General features: G+C 41.2%; 2 protein-coding genes across 2 annotated transcripts; both read left to right on the top strand.

The window, feature by feature from the left end:
- The first annotated feature begins 2,666 nt into the window (after window positions 1–2,666).
- LOC108595015 (cell wall integrity and stress response component 2) lies at window positions 2,667–3,886 on the top strand. Its single transcript, XM_017980150.1, has 2 exons — window positions 2,667–3,025; window positions 3,084–3,886. The coding sequence occupies exons 1-2, from the start codon at window positions 2,693–2,695 to the stop codon at window positions 3,606–3,608; spliced, it is 858 nt and encodes a 285-aa protein (XP_017835639.1). The 5' UTR covers window positions 2,667–2,692; the 3' UTR covers window positions 3,609–3,886.
- Window positions 3,887–5,417: 1,531 nt separating this feature from the next.
- Window positions 5,418–20,560, top strand: LOC108595004. The gene is made up of 7 exons (XM_017980139.1): window positions 5,418–5,481; window positions 7,373–8,385; window positions 9,552–10,689; window positions 12,170–13,429; window positions 14,165–17,947; window positions 18,691–18,806; window positions 18,875–20,560. The coding sequence occupies exons 1-7, from the start codon at window positions 5,418–5,420 to the stop codon at window positions 20,441–20,443; spliced, it is 8,943 nt and encodes a 2,980-aa protein (XP_017835628.1). The 3' UTR covers window positions 20,444–20,560.
- Window positions 20,561–20,675: the final 115 nt, after the last annotated feature.

The raw sequence follows: 20,675 nt of genomic DNA, 5'->3' as shown, positions 1-20,675 counted from the left end.
CCAAAGCTAAACCATGAGATAATAATAAATGTTATAAACTATTTGCGTTTCACTTGGTAATGACCTCGTCAATAATAAGTCTTTAATAAAATATGCCATTAACATGTCCATTTAATAATAATTATGTAGATTTTACTTTGTAAATCGATAAGAACTGTTACGAACCTAACAAAATTCTCTGAAAAATAATTTACCTCTTGAATTTGCTACTTCCATAAATTGTTGTATTTGAATCCTTATTTAAAAATATTTGGATAAATAATAATATTTTCAGGCACTCACCTGAAAACAGAAAAGAAAAACAATTATTAAATATTAAAGTATTTCTTATTATAATGTTATTATAATATGTTGTTAATTTCAAAGTCTGCACAAATTTAAAGCACAGTTATTTTATTATAAATTGATAAATAATAAAATTTATTTGAATTTTTTTTTTTTTAATTTAGTTTAGATGAAATTGTAGTACATCAATAATAAACACCACAGTGCAATTTGAGTCACAGGCTGTGTTGGCAGATTTTGACAGACAAGATAGGCTAGATTGAGGAAAAAAATAAGCTGGAATAAGCTAGATTAAATGAATAGTTTAACAGCAATTGTAAAATCAAAAAAAAAAAAAAAGGTCGCGCTGTTGAAAATTTAAGTCGAAATTCATGAAATTACGATAGTAAAAGTAAAAACAAAGGTCAGCGCCTGCAAATTTCATACAATTTTGAAGAAAATTTACCAAAATTAAAATAAGCTAAGAGAAAATTAAAATATGCTAGATTTCAGGCTATAAGCTATTTGCTACATTTATAAGCTTTTCTATTTTGAAATATGCTAGAACTAGCCTGAAATATGCTAAACTGGCAACACTGGTCACAGCTAAGCCAGTAAAGAAAGAGAGCGAGAATACACATTGAAAGTCGAAGTGAAGGATAGCAGCTCTCTTTAATTTGATGAAAAAAATATTCATGTAGATTCATGCACGCTGATTACTAAGAGAGCGTAATCATTCCAATAAAATTACAGCCCACTCTCTCTCTCTCTCTCTCTCTCTCTCTCTCTCTCTCTCTATAGATCGCACAGCAAAGTCAATGTCAAAGTCAAGTAATGTTAATGCAGTCAAAGCGCAAAGGCCAGAGCAGTGGGCAGTTAGCTGAGCCTTTGGCGCGAAGAAGCGCAATTAAAAAGGAAAGAGCGAAACTATCAGCAGCAGTGCCATGCGCAAAACGAAAGAAAAAAGAACAGTTATGACTTGTACAAACCTTGAGGATAGATTTTGTTTCTGTATTGTGCGCAAATGGAATTTACACATTTAAATGTTTTATTAAAACATTATTTACTTACACTTTTTTTTATTATTATACACTACACTATTGAACAACCTTTTACACTACACAACATTTGCTTAACTATACACTGAACATTAGACTAAGCATTTGACTGCGTCTTTCACTGCACTACATTTTTTGCTATAATGCATTTTATAAAACAAAAAGCAAACTAAATATAAAGGAGAGAGAGCATGTGCCTTGGACGGACAATATAAAATTACCGCATCACTTGCCCACTCCTCGAGAATTGATCGCGAACTAAATCAACGGACAGACACGCACCCACACATGCGCTGCACACACACAGAGCGATTAGCAAAGATTAACTCTCTTTAATAAATTCAGGACTCTTAAGCTGGAAGTAATTAATGCACGCCTTAAAGCGCATACAATAAAGGCGAGAGGTGATGGAAAGAAAGATAATAACTAACTGTTAATGCATTACTGCGCTGCTGGCTTTGTCTGCTTTTTAAGGGCTTCAAAAATTGTAATTCTTAATCAACTTGGTTAAATTGAATTTTATTTATTCGACATGGGGATTATCTCTAACAGTTTGCAACAATATAAACATAAATAATTAAAAAATGTAAAAATGTTAATTATTAATATGTATGTATGTTAGAGTTAAATTAAAGCTTGACTGAGCGCAGTACGGGTCATGGGATATTTGTTCACATTTTCAGTCATTTATGAAGTAAAGCAATAGCAATGGGTCTATGGACTACAAGAATGTATTTTTTTTAAATAATGGGTGTGTAACTAAATCAATTTAGTATTTTGATAAATTAATTGTTTTATTAAATAATATTATGCTCATTGTTAATCGTTGTTAAAACTTTTTGTCGTTAACGCTTGCCTTTGAATTCTTTTACGCCGGCGCTCTCTTTTGCTCTTTTGATATAGCTCGCTCTTTGCGCAACGGCTCTGCTTTTGCTGCTGCTGCGCTGCTAGCACAAAATGAAGTTTGAAAATTTTTGCACTTGCTGTCTCTCTTACGCTTTTAGCAGCTGTTTGAGGTCTCTTAATTTTTTTTTTTTTTTGTGCAATAGCTTTTTATAAAATTATATTAGTTTTTGGTTTAAGTTTTTTTCCATAAATTAGGAAGCCTTGGCCAAGCAAAGAATTCTTAAGCCAGCTGAAGCTTTTGTTGACAACTCGAGAGTAAAGCAAACAGTCAAAAGAGTATCACACGACTAATGTGCATTATCGAAAAACTAATTGACTTTCAATGGACATTATTGATACCAAAACAGTTTGCTTACACACTTAAGATGTTCGGGCTCTGCTGCTCTTGAGTGGCACTAAAGTTTATAAAAAGCAGCGTTTGGAACATTTTCTAACATTTCTAATATACAAATGCAACAGTTGCAATGCCAAGCACAAAGTGCGCAGTTCTAATCTTGTTGATGTCCTTGCTCTGCTGCAGCAGAGCGCAGGCTGTGGACTCATGTGTCTACTGTCGTGGCATCAATTGTCAGCGTAGCAGCTATGCAGCCACTGAGCTATGTGTGGACAGATTGGACGCCTGCGTCAGCGTCTTTCAAGGCGGCCGAGTGCAGGCGCAAGGCTGCTGGGAAAAGGTGGAGGAGCGCTGGCGCATACAATGTCAGGAGCAAGGCACTCAATGTGAGATTTGTCTAACTGAAAAGTGCAATAATGTTAGTCCTAGACAACTCAGTTGTCTCCAGTGTCAGGACACACAGGTGAGTCAACTAATAATATAAATTAGGCCATTTAAAAAGGACTCTTTTCTTCTATTAGGATGAGCAATGTCGCACTGCACCAGAGCAGCTCATAGGCAAACGTTGTGGCATTGCACGCACTGGACGCACATTTTGTTATGCAAGCATCAAGGATCAGCATGTGGAACGCGGCTGCGCGCTCAATCTAACGCAGCAGCGTAGTTGCCTTGAGGATATCAATTGTCAGCTGTGTGATCCGCTAGAGCTGGGCGCAAGCTGCAACAAGCAGCTGCTGCAGGAGAATGAAGCAACAACAGCGCCACCTGACACAAGTTCGAGCACTTCATCTAGCTCCAGCTCCAGCTCAACATCAACCACAAGCAGCAGCAGCAGCAGCTCCAGTTCCACTTCTACTACTAGTTCCAGCTCCAGTTCTTCTACCAGCACCAGCACCACAACAACAGCTGCTCCACCCACAGCACCACCCACTCTGCCACCCACTACAGCCAAACCCAACAGTGCTGCCACCTTCAATTTGAATAATCTTGCTTTCCTTTTGCTCTTTGCTCAGCTGGTAAACTTTGTTTGTCAGCCAAATAAATAATTCCTTAGAACTATACCTAAAAATTTATGATCTTGAATTCCCACAATTTTGCCGACAGTTCATAAAAATTTAATACTAATCGGATAATCAGCAAGCAATTGTTTTTTTTAGATAACAATACATTTTTTATTGAGTTGCAAACAGCCCATGCGTTCAACTATAAAGTTCATGGTGAACTACGTACCGATAAGTATATCAAGGATATGCACTTGTGAATTACAGATTCGATAGACGAATTCGATTTATTAAGTTTAAGATTTTGATGCAAGTCTATTCAAAAGTAAATATTTCATCATCTGGTAAAATAGTATAATGATTATAATTATGATTATGATATTATTTAAAATACTATTATATTATAAAAATGCTCCCTCTATTCTCGGTTCCGCATCCCTATATTCCCAAATTCAGAAATAAATGAAGAAGAAAATCAATTTTCGGTTACTTTACTTTCGCTAAAAAGCGACGATATTGTAATTAGTGAAACCCCCATGTCAAAGTCCAAGCAGATTATCTTGAGCTATAAATAATAAAATAAAGAACAACAGAATAAATCAGGTGCGTTGGTAACAAGTTTCTTGATTTAAAACATAAACTAAAACTTTTATAATCTAATCTATAAATACCAAGAACATTATAAATTTACAGAGCTAAGAATGAAATTGAAAAAACCCGTTAAATAAAGTTACTTGAGATTCCGTAATCGAGAATCTTAAGTAACTGGACTTTCATATAGCTGTTCATGATTAAGTCGATCAGATTAGTTAGTAGAGTGGAAAACCCCAGTAAAAAAAATAGCTTAGTAACAGAGATTATATTTCTGTTAATAAATATTTATTAATCGTTGAATACATAAACATATGGAATATATTTAAAAATTAGTTGACCCTGATCTAATAGATCTGTATGCGGAATTGATGAACAGAGTGTTATCTATTTCTAATCTATTTCGATTCCATCACTATTACATTTCTCTTCTATTTCTATTTCTATTCTATTTATTTTTTATTATATTTCTATTCTTTCTATTTTATTTCTATTCTATTTTTATTATATTTCTATTCTATTTCTATTCTATTTTTATTATATTTCTATTATATATCGATTCTATTTCTATTCTATTTCTATTTTTATTTCTATTCTATTCCTATACTATTTCAATTCTATTCCAATTCTACTTTACTTACAGATATTAGAAGCTTTGCCAAATGTAATTTGTTTCGTCGATTATAATCAGATATCAACGCTATTAAATGATAAGAATATTGCATTATTATTGCGCCGTTAGATGCACTTCCTAACTGTTCCATTGACTCAGTTCAAGTTTAATACTCATGCCGTCTGCATAATACCCCATAAATATAAATCTAATATACTAGAACATATAGTACTATATTAGTCGCCTAGCGCTTATCGCAGCGATATGACGAAAATCGAACAATCGCGATTAAGTATACGACGCGTTGTGCGCGCGCTTATCTTTCGCATTGTTTTTGCCTTTTATGTTAATTCCGCTATCGAGCGTATACATAAGTATGTTCAAGTACGTACACATGTTTAAAGGTTGGCCATAGATGTTATAAATAACAGCGAGCTGAAATTTTCATTATCGCTAAATATTCGGCCACAATGCCATATAATCATTGTCGTTTATATAAGGCAATAACTTTCGTTCGGCTAACGGTTAGCGGCATAATCGATTACCGATCGCTTGTCGAATCTATAAAAGGCGCTGAACTATCGGCCAGAAAATTAGTTGCCCGTTTTAGATATTACACGTAATACGCGTCGGGTAAAAATTCAAAAAGCATGAGAGTGACCACAGCAGGAGTAGCTCTGCTACTTCTTGTACTTCATGCCAATAATCCAAGTGGTAGGTTAATCCAGCTCAAGGATATAATGTGTTAATTAAGTGTTTTAACAATTGAGTCAAGTCAAGTGAAATAAAAAGTTTAATGAAAGAAATAATATAATTTAAATTAAAAAATAAAAGTGAGTCCGAACCAACTTAAAACAAATTAACAAAGAAAAAATGAGGTGCAGCGAATAATATAAATAATTATAATTATATTTATTTATTATCATAAATAAAGTCGCGCGTATTATTTTACCGAACAGTCATTGAACTTTACTCATTATATAAAGTCAAGGATATAGTGAAGCAAAAATGCATCGAATGACTCATAGCTAATAATTTGTGATAATATTTCTTATCTGTTTATTGAACTGTTAATAGCTTGTGCGGCTTGTTAATATGCTGAATGCTATAAATAAAAAAAAAAACTATAAAAAACTGAACTATATATTATACAAAAAATTATAAATTTCATCACTGCGCGTGCAAAGTTGAAGTGTTTCTAAGAATATATTTATAAATCTCTATTAGTGACTGACAGTTTTTGGATTAAGCTTATAAAGCGAAGCAATCGCCTTGAAGCGAATAATCAAAAGATTGATTAGACTGAAATTGTAAAATCAATGTTCAAGTGCCTTAAATCTTTATTTGATATAAACTTTAAATCTTATGAAATAATTGTGTAAGCTTAAGCTGAATGTTGAACCAATTGTTGCAACTGATTATAAACAATAAACTGCTGCCATTGACGTTACTGTCGTTTTATGAACGTGCAAAGCGATTAGACAAACGCTCATAAATGTTTAACAATGCTGCTTATTGCAGCAATATAAACATAACTGCCCAGTTGATTAGACGACATAAAAATGTTTATTTATAAACTACAGTGTAGGCTGATTTGATTTCAGCTAAAGTTGCTAAAGTGAAATGGACTAGTTAGAATTATACAGCTACGTTTTTCTAAAATAAGGCACGATTTGAAATTGATTGAATATACTTTGTATTGAATAGAAATTTTATGTGTGTAAAATAAAGTAGTTTCAGAAACTTTTCATAAAAATTGTATTATCATCCGGAGTAGCTGTACAATATATATACAAAAATAATTCGGGCTTATTTGAGATGATATAATCTCGTATTATGAATTTTAGTAATTTGCGATTAATTAAAAAATTAATAGATTCAATTATAAAGCAATTCAAAAGAGTAACTATATTAGTCCTCCACTATTTGCTGATCGCAAGATTTAAGTGTAAAGTACTTAAAAAAATAAATGTATAGAATAGTTGTAAATGCTTGGAAATGTTGGAAAAAAATGTTGAGATTTTTAAAACAATATATTCCAAAATTATTTCAAACATCAACAATTTTCGTTTTGATTCAAAACTAAGAGTACAACATTTTTAATTCAATTTTTATTACTTACTTCCATTATTTCAGAAATATCTTAAATAATTATTTAAATTAAACTCAATTAAATTCAATAAAAATAAATATTTTGATTACATTAAAGTAAAAAAAATATTTGAAATATGTACGTATTTAAATTTAATTCAATAAAATAATTAAGGCAATGTAATTGATGGCATTAATCCGATTGCAATCAAATTAAAATTCTTTGTTATATTCAATTGGTTGAATTATTCAAATAAGTCTCAGCTAATTATTTCCGAAATATTTTTCCATTGCTTGTAGTGGGAATCAATTAAAAATTGAGTGAAGACAAGAATAATTCTTATTTAATCATAATTTAAATAAAAATAACCTAAATATGAGTATTAGGGCTTGGCACTAGTTCGTAACTGCTTACGAAGGAGCCACTTTTACTTACTTTAGCAATTAAGAGGCTAACTTTAAAACTTGTCAGCTCTGCTTACATTTTGCTAATTGAGTTGTAATTATTTCTCAGATGCTTGGGGACACAATTGGCACACGGGTCCCATTAACTGCTATACCTGCAGTGGCGCCGAGGAGTGCGGCGAGGGCTCGGGACTGCTGCGCAAATGCGACGGCAGCGTAGCCCAAAGCTGCATGGCGGTCTTCGATACGAAGGGAGCTGTGATTGAGCGCGGCTGCAGCGATGCTTTGGCCGAGACTTGTGCTGAAAAGGATGCGAGTTGCTATGAGTGCCGCTCGCATGGCTGCAACAATTTGAAAACGAACAAGCAGCTAATTTCCTGTTTGGACTGCGATGCGCAGGACGATGGCAACTGCGTGTTTGATCATGAGCTCATCACCGAGCGTCGCCAGTGCCAGGAGCAGTGCATAACGGCGCTTTATGCGCGCGAAAGTGATGCGGATTCAGCGCTGGAGCTGGTGCGCACTTGTCTGGATGATCTGGACTATGATGATCGTGCAGCTTGCGCTGCTGGTGAACTGACAAACTGTGTGGCTTGCAACAAAGCCAATTGTAATACGCATGAGCTTGGCGTGCGCGGCACTTGCAACTTCTGCAGCGAAGGCAAATGTGAAAAGCCGCAGCCCGTCACTTGCCGTGCCGTGCCCGCCAATGAGCAACCGGATCACTGCTTCATTCAGCTGAACGAAGCTGGCGAGATCAGCGCCCAGGGCTGCCTCAGCCAATACAATGTCAGCGACATCAAAGTGCTGCAAGGCGAGAAGCGCCTCTGGACTTGCCAGGGCGAGAATTGCAACGTCGAATCGGCACTGCCCAAGCCCCATCCCTGCCTGCTCTGCAGCTCACACACTGCTGAACCTTGCGCTGTAGATCCCACAATAGTGGAGACCGCCAGTGTTTGTAATCATAAGCTCATCACTGATTGCTATTCGCTCCTGCGCGACGATGGACACACGGAACGCGGCTGCATGAGCTCGTTGGATGCTGAGGATTATCTGGAGTGCTTGGACGGCAGCAATGCTACAAGATGCACCACCTGTGCCGGAGATAATTGCAACAATAAGGTAAGTGCCAAACTGAATTCAATATTAAGAACTGAATTTTAATTAACATAAGTAAGCAATTATTATTTATCGTAATGATTAACACAAATAATTTGTAATTATTTTAGAGCTATTCATTTTGTTTTTAGTAAGTAAAGTTAAGCACACAACTAAATTTGTAGAATTGTTTGTTAAAAAAAATATATTATATTCCTTAAATGAGCTTTACTTACAAAAAAATAATTTTAATTTGTTTTAAGCTTAACTTAAGACACAACATAATTTTTAGAAAAGTATTCCTTGCATTTATCTAATAATAATACATTTAAATATTTCTGAACACAATTGTTCTACTTATAGAGAAAACAAATGAGCTACTCCAATAAGTCTATGCTAATGATCAATCAATAACAATAGCATTAAATATCGCTCAAGATCTCTGAGAGGTTTGCGATCTCATTTTCTATTATCAATCAATTAATTATGTGTGTGAGACTGATCGTTAAGCCAGCAAGCGAGGGCACTCGACCACTGGTCAGTTCTGTATAAATTGTTGGCAAATAAACAAGCATTAATAATAAATCATTTCAATATATTTACTAACTTATTCCTGATTTTTAAACGCGATGGCCTAACTATGTTTCTCTTTAAAGTCCAAACGAATTTTATTTGTGCAATTAATATGATTCTCATTTTATTTTTTAATTTATAAAAATCCTAAAAAAAATCCTAAAATCCTTTAATTGAGATTAGCTTTAGCTTAGAATTTTTTTTGTAAATTTCTGAGCTCTGAGCTGTTAAGCCTACGTGAAATATTTTCAATTATAAAACATTACTATTACAAATAATTTAAAAAAATGAGGTGATTTTTCTCAATAATTTTAAATTAATAAAATAAATTCAATAATTCCCGCATTATTTTTCGTTATTTTTTTTAATTCGAAATTGGTTAATTAGAAATTGTTTAAATAATATATAAATATATTTAAAATATATTTAAATAAATAAAATATCTAACACTTTTTCAAGTAATTTTACTCGTAATGAAAGGTAATTGAGCAAAACCGAAAACAATTGTAATAAGCTCAGCATTTTATGAAAATAGTTTAATTACCAATAGTTAAAATTTTAAATCAATATTTAAGTTTTGTTGAAGTGAAAATTAAGCAACACTTTTTAAATTGCAGCTGCAACCTGCGGAGCGCTTGAGCTGCCACATTTGCGAGTCCAATATGAACGAGAACTGCGAGTCCGGACCAGAGCACAGCACGCTCTGCCCGCTGCATATGGCCGGCCAAGGATGCACGACCATGATCGATGATGAAGGCCACACGCTGCGTGGCTGCAGCGGCTCCTTGAGCTGCTCGGGCAACGCTTGTTCCCAATGCGCGGGTAACAATTGCAATTCGCATAATCTGAAGCGACGTGTCGATGGCAATCCCGGTCAATGGGGACAGAAGCTGCCCATGAGCTGTCGCATCTGCAGCGATGTCGCCAGCTGCGCCGACAGCAGCAATGTGGACCAGCTCCACTGCTCCACCAAGGGCGAATACTGCATGACAGTCTTTGATGAAGCTGGCAAGCTGGCCACGCTTGGCTGCAGCAACAGCGTAGAGTCCGCCTGGGGCAGCTACTGCGATGCGCATCCCGAAAGCTGCCACAACTGCAACTCGAACAACTGCAACACCGAGGACACCAAACCGGCGGACTACAATTCCTGCATCTTCTGCGACAGCAACTCAAATCCCAACTGCGCCAAGAATCCCACAGCTGTGACCAATAGACGCCAGTGCAATGGCCAGTGCATGTCTGCGCTGCGTCCGATTGGCAGTGGCTCGTTTGACTTTGTGCGTGGCTGCTTGGACGACAAGGAGCCCGAGGATCAAATCATTTGTGCCGCTGGCTCCGATGCAAAGTGCGCTGCCTGCAGCGGTGACGACTGCAATGTTCATGATCTTGCCACGGGCTCCTTGAGTTGCTACGTCTGCTCGGACACCGAGGACTGTGAGATAGCCAATGTTGCCGTCTGCTCGCGCTTCAGCGAAAACGATCAGTGCTATACTTTGTATGATGACACTGCCTCCGTTGCTGGCATGGGCTGTGTTTCCGATCTGGACGATGACTTCATCGAGGCTAATCTGGAGAACCTTGTCAAGTGCAGCGATAACATTTGCAACTCATTCGAGAACCGTCCCACGCCCAATGACTGCGCCGTCTGCAGTTCGCTCGATGACGAAAACTGCGCTGTCGATCCCTCCAAGATTAAGGAATTTGAAAACTGCGATGTGCTGCCCAACACTGGCTGCATGACCAGAGTGCATTCGGGTGAGTTTAAATTAAAGCCTTATGCATACAGTAGCGGACAAAAATATTCGCACAATAAGCCTATTAAATTAAATTAGCCAATAAAAAACCACAAAATAGAGTGATTCATTTGCTTAAAATGAACGACGTGGGTCTTAAGGTGAAAGTTGTATAGCTTAAATTAAAAAGTGAAAACTTGATCATCAGCAGGAAAGTCGCGATTTATTTTTTAAAACATTTCAAGGAACTACATTCTTAGTTTAATTGTATTTTGGATTTAACATTGTTTTTATTTATTAGGCAAAGTTGTAAAGTCAAAATTATGTTCTTGAGTTTGAAAAAAATGTATTAGGTTTCATATCTTTTCATATTATAAAGAAAAACTACAGAAAACGTTTTTAAGTTTCCTCCGCACTGTTTATATTTTTAGAACATAGTACATTTATTATGTTTTATTTTAAAGTCCATACCTTGAGCACATAAATTAATTTAATAATTTCTTAATTGCATTGTTAGCTATAATTGTTGATTTGATATCAATTTATTGGCATTATCAGCCTTTAAATATATTCTGATAATATTTTCGATATGTAGATAGTTTTCAGCGATAAGAGCGGACTTTAAAACTTTCGTTTTACGAGTAGCTTATTTTTAGATTTCTTATAATGCGAATCAGTGTTGCCAGATGTTAAGCTCCCATATAAGATAAATTCTCAGTAAGAATAAGCTAACAAATCTCGCAACTTTGCAGACAAACATACGGAATAATTGTAGTTTTGTACGTAACTTTTCATATTTTGCAAAGTGATTTCACAATTCACTCGGTTAAAAAATAAATTTGCGGTAAAATCGAAAAATAGAAGCTTCTATTTAATATTCTTGTGCTTATAAAATATGTCATTAAATTTACGAATATATTTGTTATTAGAATATACTTTTAAATTTGCTAGATTGCAGGCTATAAACTTTTTGAAAATTTTTTAAGCTATTTCTTTTTCAAATGTGCTAGATCTAGTGTGAAATAAGCTAATCTAGCAGCAGTGCTAGATATAGTATTTTTTGTACGTGAAATAGCTTATGGCTTCTTTGAATTTTGGTCAAATGTCTTCATAATTGAAAGAAATTGGCTGATATTTCATGAATTTAGATTTCAGAACTCTCCGACATTTTTTTTTCGTTTTGTTATTAGGTCATCACATGAGTTTTGACGCAAATTTAGAATCTAGCTTATTCTAGCTTTTTTTTCCTCAATCTATCTATCTTGCCTCTCAAAATCTGGCAACAGTGGTGCTGGCCAAAAAATCTGAAATCGTGATTCAATTAATCAGTAAACAGTCTTATCGATATCGATACATTTAGAGTTGCCAGTGAGTTGCGTTTTGAGTATAAAGCTAAGAGAATCGTCATTAGATAAAGTTGGGCTGCAACTTGTACCAATTTCGCTTTTTAGATCATAAAATTGAAGTAAAACTTTAACTAATTTCGCTCTTTCTCGATTTAGATAACTCGACGCGTCGTGGCTGCTTGAGCAGCTTGTCGAAGACTTTGCTGCGTGCTTGTTTAAAGGGCGAGGGCAACTGTGAAGTGTGCGAGGGAGATCTGTGCAACAAGGAGATTTATCCCGCCGATCGACGCCGCTGCCAGCGCTGCAACTCGAAGGACGATCCCACCTGTGGCTCATCACCGAATCACGCCAGCGTCTGTCCACGCTACAATCAGGACCAGGGCTGCAGTGTGAAGTTAGTAAATGATGCCACCTATCGTGGCTGCCAGACTGAGTTCACCTGCGACGAGTCGGATAAGCAATATTGTCGCCATTGCGCCAATGGTGATAACTGCAATGTGGTCGATCTGAGCATCTGGAATATTGGCTATCCGGGCAACTGGGTGCAGCCGCCCATTAATTGCTATCACTGCGAGGGCCTGGCATGCCGCGGCGAAAGCTCAGGGCTGCTGCAAAAGTGCGCCAACAACAATAATCAAAACTGCGCCACAGTCTTTGCCAGCAACGGCTCCGTCGTCATGCGCGGCTGTACGGATTTGCTCTACGGGGATGCGGAGCTGCTGCAATACTGCGATGGAGCGCCCAACAACTGCAAGCAGTGCAAATCCACGGGCTGCAACAATGCCAAGCAGCTGAGCAGCTATGTCGACTGTCTGATCTGCGAGGGCGCCAGCCAATGGGACTGCGTGGGCAAAGTGGACGCCATTACCAAACGGGTGAGCTGCCAGGGCAGCTGCTTTACCGGACTCTATGCACGTAATCGTTCCGAAACAGACTCGGCTTTCGAATTGGCACGTGGCTGTCTCGATGATCTCGAGTATGATGATCGCCAAGCCTGCACCGAGGGCAGTAAGCAACATTGCGTTGCATGCAACGGCGCTGCCTGCAACAAGGCCGCCGTGCCTGAAAAGCGCCTCAGCTGCAACTACTGCGACGATGAGAAGTGCGACAAGATTAGCCCCAAAACTTGCAGCGCCTATCGTGAGAACGATGAGTGCTACATCCATGTCGGCGATCTTCGCATTGAGAGCATGGGCTGCGCCAGTGATTTGTCCCGCAGCTTTATGCAAACCAACTATCGCGACTTGAGTCTGTGCAGTGGCGACAATTGCAATACCAAGGCCGTTATCAAAGAGCCTGTCATCTGCCACATTTGCAACTCCACCTGGGACTCAGGCTGTGTCTCTGGCAATTCTATCTTAACAGTCGAGTGTCAGCATTACTTGACCCCAGAGTGCTACACGAAAATCACTGATGGTGAGTCTCAAAATTTACTTCAAACTTCATCCATGAAATTTATGGAAATCTATTTTAATAAATATATTTTTAATTTGTAATTGAAAAATTCGGAGGTTTTAAATTAGAAACCATGTTTCTAAAATTCGAAATGGCTCAGTGTTTTGAGTTTGAGATATATAATTGAATTTGCAACATTACACTTTCCAATTATTAAATTAAAATTTTTTTAAAAATAGCTTACTGGTAATAATAACTTAAGATGCATCATCCAATTACCAAATGCTTAACTGTGTTGAGTTGATTTCGTTACCAAACATCAATTTTTGAAATTTAAATTAAAAAAACAACATTTTTTGAATTATTCACAAATTTCTATATTGTCAATTTTTTTTCACACATGAAAATACCCTTGCGTTGAAAATTGGACATGAAATTTGAGATATTCAGAGATCATATTATTGTTAGCAAAGACTTTATATTCTTTCATTTAAGTGAACGGAAAAAATTTGGGTTTTAAAACAAAAAATATTCAAAATGTTATTCAACTAAAATGGTTTGTATTGAGTTTCAAAATTCTCAAAAAATTGTATAAAAAGATTTTATTAAATACATATGTAAGATAGTTCAGCATATTCTAAAATACCGAAGGGTCATCCACTTTATTTAAAATATTGATCACAAAGTATAAATAATGAAGCTTGTTCTAATATTTTTTTGTAATTATTATTATATTCAAATGTTTATTGCTTTCAGACGGCATTATAAAGCGTGGCTGCGTGATGGACATCAAGGATGACTATTATGATGATTGCATCAGCGGTAGCAGCAGCTCCTGCCAGGTCTGCAACACTCAAAGGTGCAACTCTGAGCTTTATCCAGCTGATTGGCAGCGCTGCATACGCTGCGACTCGAAGAAGGACAAGGACTGCGAGAAGAACCCCACAGAGCTGGCCAGCTACTGTCCCGTGTACCATGAGACGGACGGCTGCTTGACAAGCTTCGAAAAGGGACGCACGCGTCGTGGCTGCCAATCGGAGCTCTACTGCGATGAGGACCAAACTGGCAACTGCCGCAAGTGCGATAGCGAGAACTGCAATACAGTTGACTTGTCCGCTGGTTATGCCGGCGAGCCAGGCAACTGGCAGGATCTGCCGCTTACCTGTCTCGTTTGCGACGATGCCAAAAGCTGCGTCAAGCCAACAACCAGCAGCAGCTGCAGCGGCAACATCAAACAAAACTGCGCAACAGTATTCGATGCAGAGGGCCAGGTAATCCAGCGCGGCTGCAGCGATGAGGTGCTAGCGAAGCAGCAAAGCTACTGCGAGGCGAACCAAGCAAAGTGCCCACAGTGCAAGTCGAACAAGTGCAACGATGCGGAGAGTCTGGCGAACTATGTGGAGTGTTATCAATGCGATGCTGATTTGGATCCAAGCTGCGCTTTTGAGCTGCCAAGCAAGACGCGTCAGTGCCAAGGTGGCTGCATATCCGCCATGTATCCACGCAGCTCCGCTGCCGACTCGGCGCTGCTGCCTACACGCGGCTGCTTCGACGATCTGGAGCTGAGCGATCGCGAGCTATGCGCTGCCGGCAAGCTGGCGCACTGCACCCAATGCTCGAAGGATCTTTGCAATAGTGAGCCGGTGATTAAAGAGCCGCAGTCCTGCTACACTTGCTCAAGTGCCGACTGCATGGATATGGAGGCAACCAAGTGCGTTGCCTATAAGGAGCAGCATCAATGTTATTTGGCGTTTGATCAGCTGGATGTGGTTGCCATGGGCTGCGCCAGCGACATGGAAACGCAAGTGATCAACGAGCTGGTGGCGCAGCAGCGTCTGCTCATCTGCGATGGACAAAACTGCAACAACCCCAACATTATACCCGAGCCCAACAATTGCCTGCAATGCAGCAGCAGCAACGAAACGCGCTGCGCCACCAATCCCAACCAGCTGCTGGAAATGAACGACATTTGCTCGCAGCTGCCTTACACGCAATGCGTTACGCATGTAAATCCAGTGAATGGTGTCACCACCAGAGGTTGCCTTGCCAGTTTGCCTGCTGAGCAGTTCTACGACTGCTTGACGGGCAAGGATTCACTTTGTGAAATTTGCACTGGCAGCAACTGCAATGGACTGAGCGTTTTTCCTGCCAATCGTCGTCGCTGCCATCAGTGCGACTCTGCCAGCAATGGCGACTGCGCAGCCGCGCCCAACAGCGCTGCAGTCTGCGCTGTTTATGATGAGCAGCAGCAATGCTTGACCAGCTTGCGTGATGAGCTCACCGAGCGCGGCTGCAGCTCCAGCTTGAGCTGCTTGGATGCCAGCGATGCCAGCACTTGTCGCCATTGCGATGGCGATAACTGCAACACTGTTGATCTGGAGCGGCTGCATGTGCATGGCAAGCCAGGCACTTGGCAAGAGGTGCCCATTAGCTGCCTCAGCTGTGCGGATGAAAAGTCCTGCGCTAAGGGCGGCGGCAGCGCCGTCAGCTGCACTGGCAGCGACAATTGTATTACTGTCTTCTCCGCCAGCGGCGTTGTTACTCAACGTGGCTGCAGCGCCGCCGTCAGCTCGTGCGAAGCAAACCCAGAGCTCTGCCCACGCTGCAACTCCAATGGCTGCAACAGCGCCGACAGCTTGGATGACTATGTCGAGTGTTTGGTCTGCGATTCCAGCAAACAGTCCGACTGCGTTAGCAAGCCCGCAGCCTTAACCAGAACGCGTCTCTGCCATAAGCGCTGCATGTCCGCCTTCCGTCCACTCTACGCCGAAGACAACGAGCCCACCTATGCGCTCATGCGCAATTGCTACGATGACATGGAAGCTGCTGATCGCGAATCCTGCGTCAATAGCGCCAAACCTTACTGCGCTACCTGCGACAAGAACAAATGCAACACTGAGGATTTGGTTCCCAGTCGTCTAAGCTGTCTAAGCTGCCAAGGTGTTGGCTGCGTTGAGGCAAAGCCCGCCACTTGCGCCAACTATCGCGCCGACGATCAGTGCTTTATACAGTTGGATGAGCAGCAGAGCGTTGTCGCCCAGGGTTGCCTTAGCGAGTTCAGTCATGCGGACATTTATTTGCTGCGCAAGGAGAAACGTTTGCTTAGCTGCGAGACCAAGGACTGCAATACGCTGGCGCTGCTGCCAGCGTCGCAAACTTGCGCGCTCTGCAGCTCACGCACCGATGCCAAATGCGCTGTTAATCCTAGCGGCATCACTAGCGAAACTCAATGCCAGCATCAAGGCTTTAGCCAATGCTATACGCGTGTGCTGGATGACGGCGCCACCGAGCGTGGATGCTTGTCTAGTCTGGAGCAGGATGAGTTCCTTGGCTGCTACAATGGCACCGCCAAGAGCTGCGACAGCTGTTCGGGCGATCGTTGCAACATGAAAAAGTATCCAGAGCAACGCACTTCGTGCCACATTTGCAACTCCGCCAGCGATATTAGCTGCGAAGCCACACCCAACAGTCTAGCCATTTGTCCAGTCTATGCTGAGCAGGAATCCTGCGTCACTAATTTGCGCGGCGGCGTCACTTACAGAGGCTGCGGCAGCAGCTTGAGCTGTGAGCCCAATGCCAAGAACTGCGTCTACTGCACTGGCGAGGGCTGCAATGTTGCTGATCTTTCCCAGCATGACGATGACAACTACGGCAAATGGCAGGATCTGCCTTTGAGCTGCCTCAGCTGCGATGGCGCCGACTGCCAGAAAACCGAACTCAGCAGCGCACGCTGCACGGACAACAATGAACAGGACTGCGTCACTGTCTTCGATGATAAGGGCGCTGTTGTGCATCGTGGCTGCGAGGATGTTGTTGCCGCACATGCTCAGCTCGGCGGCTATTGTGCCAGCAATGCTGCCAGTTGTCCACACTGCAAGTCCAACAACTGCAACAATGCCACAAAGACAACGGACTACAACAGCTGCATCTATTGCGATTCGTATAAGAGCAGCGCCTGTCTCGATGCTGAGAGCAGCAGCGCTGGACTGAGGCGTCGTCAGTGCCAGGGATCGTGCATGAGTGCCCTCTATGGCAGCAGCGAGTTGGGATTGGATGTTATACGCACCTGTCTGGACGATAAGGAGCCAGCTGATCAGCTCAAGTGCAAGGACGGCAAGGATGCCAACTGCTTCGCCTGCAGCGGCGCCGACTGCAATGTTCACAGTCTGCCCACGGATCGTCTTAGCTGCTTTGTCTGCGAGGGCGATGCCTGTGAGCTGCCCACGACTAGCAGCTGCCCCATCTATAAGCCCAACGACCGCTGCTTCATGTGGTTGGATGAGCAAAACAATATCCAACAGCTTGGCTGTCTGAGCTCTTTCCGCAATCAGGATCTGGAAAGTGTCATTAAGACCAAACGTATTGCCGTCTGCGAGGGCGCCAACTGCAATTCCCCCATGCAGCTGCCCACGCCCGTCAAGTGCGCCGTCTGCGATTCGCGTGTGGATCCCAACTGCGCCACTAGCCCCGTTGCTATCGGTAACATTACCACCTGCGACCAAATGCCGCATACCAACTGCGTCACCAAATTGCAAAGCGGTAAGTTCAAGTCACAAAAAGTCAAGCCCATCACTGATTTCAAAAGTCCGTGGTACTACATTCCTTCCTCAAACAACCGCAAAATCCGCTTCATGCCGATTTCGCACAATTTCCTCAATTAGAGGAACATTTCATGAAGCTTATTTACTCCAAAGACAGGGATTCAAAAGTAAGATCTCTTATTAAACAGAGTAAGCCGTGACAGCGAATTTCTTCCTCCAACCACCAAAAAATACACTTCGTGCTGATTTCACAAAATTTTTCCTAGGTAAATTTTATGAACGATGAAATTGTCGTGTGAGAACTAAGATTTTGGAGTTAATTTGTTTTAAAGACAATCTTTCATAATCTTGTAAAATAAGATTCTCGAAGTTGTTTAGATGTTACGATTTGAGAGTTTGTTCCCGGGCGAAACCCTAAGGATTTCAGAATCGACGCTTTCCTGTAAAACTTTCCAAAAATTTATCTACATTCCGATGAATAAAATCTGTCTAAGCTCCATGCTTCTTAAAAATTGATTTTAGAAAATTGAGAATAATATCTCCAGTCTAATTAGAATTAATTAGCTAATTAGAAAGAAAATTGGAATTATGAGAATCATAACGCTTATGAAATAAAAGGTGTGTTCAAGAGATAATACGAATTTTATAAATTGCCCGATTTGAAGGTTCCAATATTATTTGATCAGTGCACGTACATGTATTTCAAAGTTTACACTGTGTTCTAATATATTTCTTTGTTAGATGGTTCCACTACACGCGGCTGCCTGTATGATCTGGACCAGGATGAGTTCGCTGCTTGTTTATTGGGCATGGACGAAAACTGTGAGGTGTGCGGTGAGGATGGTTGCAATCGAGAGGTGAGTTTAATATTTATAAAACAAAGGAATTGTTCGTTGATTGATTTTTTTCTTCGTGACCCTCTCAGATTTATCCCGCTGATCGCATGCAGTGCTATAGCTGCAGCTCATTGGACGACAGCAAATGCGAGTCGGACCCGAGTCGAAAGAGCGTTTGTGCTTGGGTTAGCGAATGGGAGACCTGCCAAACCCAATTGGTGATCAGTGCGAATGGCAATGAGACGAGACGTGGCTGCAGCAGCGTCTTGAGCTGCGATAAGGGAGACTATAAAAACTGCCGCCATTGCGTGGGCACCGGTTGCAACTCAATTGATTTGGCCAATCGTGTGGACGATGGTCAGCATGGATTCTTCCAGCCGCTGCCACTGAAGTGTCACACCTGCGAGGGCGAACACTGCCACAGCAGCTTGGGCCCCGCCATGGAGTGCACTTTGAATTCGCAGCAGGACTGTAAGACGGTGTTCGAGCTGGATGGCAAGACGGTGCGTCGACGCGGCTGCGCTGATGACGTGGACGACTATGAGGATCGCTATTGTCGTCAGAATCCGAAACTGTGCTTCAACTGCAAGTCGAACGAGTGCAACGATGCCTGGGATAGCACAGAATACAACACTTGCACTTATTGCAACTCCGACTCAGATGCCAAGTGCGTTACTTCCCCGGTTAGCAAAGATATAGCCGAGCGTCAGTGCCAGGGCAAGTGTTTGGTAGCCGTGGTCAACAAGAAGTTGGTGCGTAGTTGCTTGGACGACAAGGAGATCTTCGATCGCAGCGACTGCAGCAGCGATGCAAGCGGCAAGAACTGCGCCGTCTGCGATTCGGAGCACTGCAACATATTCGATTATCCAGCGGATCGCTTGAGCTGCCACGTCTGCCGCGATAGCGAGTGTAGCTCGAGCCACGCTGAGGTTTGTCTCAACTATGATGAAAAGGACTTTTGCTTTGCCAAGTACACAGCGGGTGCGGTGCAGCTGATGGGCTGTGCCAGCTCCCAAAAGGACAGCGATCTGGCTGAGTGGCGCAAGTCGAATTTGTTGCACGAATGCAGCGGCAAGGACTGCAACGATATGAATCGTCTGCCCAAGTCCGAAGTCTGTGTGAGCTGCGACTCCAGCAAGAATCCCGCCTGCGCACAGAATCCCGCTGCAGTTACGGATACGGTGAATTGTAATGCGCCACAATCGGGCGATTGTCTCACTCGCGTGGACGCCAGCGGAAATACATTGCGTGGCTGTCGCAGCAGCCTGGAGGCCGACGACTGCGTTGCCAAAGGCACCTGCGCTGCCTGTGCCGGCCGCCAGTGCAACGTTGAGATCTTCCCCGCCAATCGTCGCAAGTGCCAGATCTGTGATGGAGCCACCGAAGGCTGGTGTGCCAACCAGCCCAACAATCTGGCCGTCTGTCCCGTCTATGCCGCCGATGACAGCTGCGTCAGCATGCTGGATCTTGATAACAAACACAAGCGTGGCTGCCACTCCCAGTTGAAGTGCATCAACGAGGATGAACGCTATTGCCAGGTCTGTACGACGGATGGATGCAACACCCTCTGGCTGAAGGGCGGTGCCGCTGCCCTTGGCGGCATTGGCCTAACGTTGACACTCCTTGCGTCTCTGCTGGCCAGCATCTGGCGCCAGTGAGCTCTGCACTTTGCCATAGCCGTAGCTACTAGTTAAATAGTTGTACATAGAGAATAACTGCTATACGAAATACGAGTACTTAAAAATAAATAACAAAAGCGATTATATATATTTAACAAGAAATTAAATTGTGTACTGTTACTTTCTGTAAAGGCATCAAAATTTAAAATTTAAAAACCTTTAGACTAATAAGTCCCTTTGAGGGGACTACAGAAATCACAAGTGAATTTCG

Source organism: Drosophila busckii, chromosome 2R (genome assembly GCF_011750605.1).
Source record: "Drosophila busckii strain San Diego stock center, stock number 13000-0081.31 chromosome 2R, ASM1175060v1, whole genome shotgun sequence".
Classification (NCBI taxonomy): Eukaryota; Metazoa; Arthropoda; class Insecta; order Diptera; family Drosophilidae; genus Drosophila; species Drosophila busckii.
Note: the sequence above shows the minus strand (reverse complement) of the source record. Positions and strands in the feature narration are given on the sequence as shown.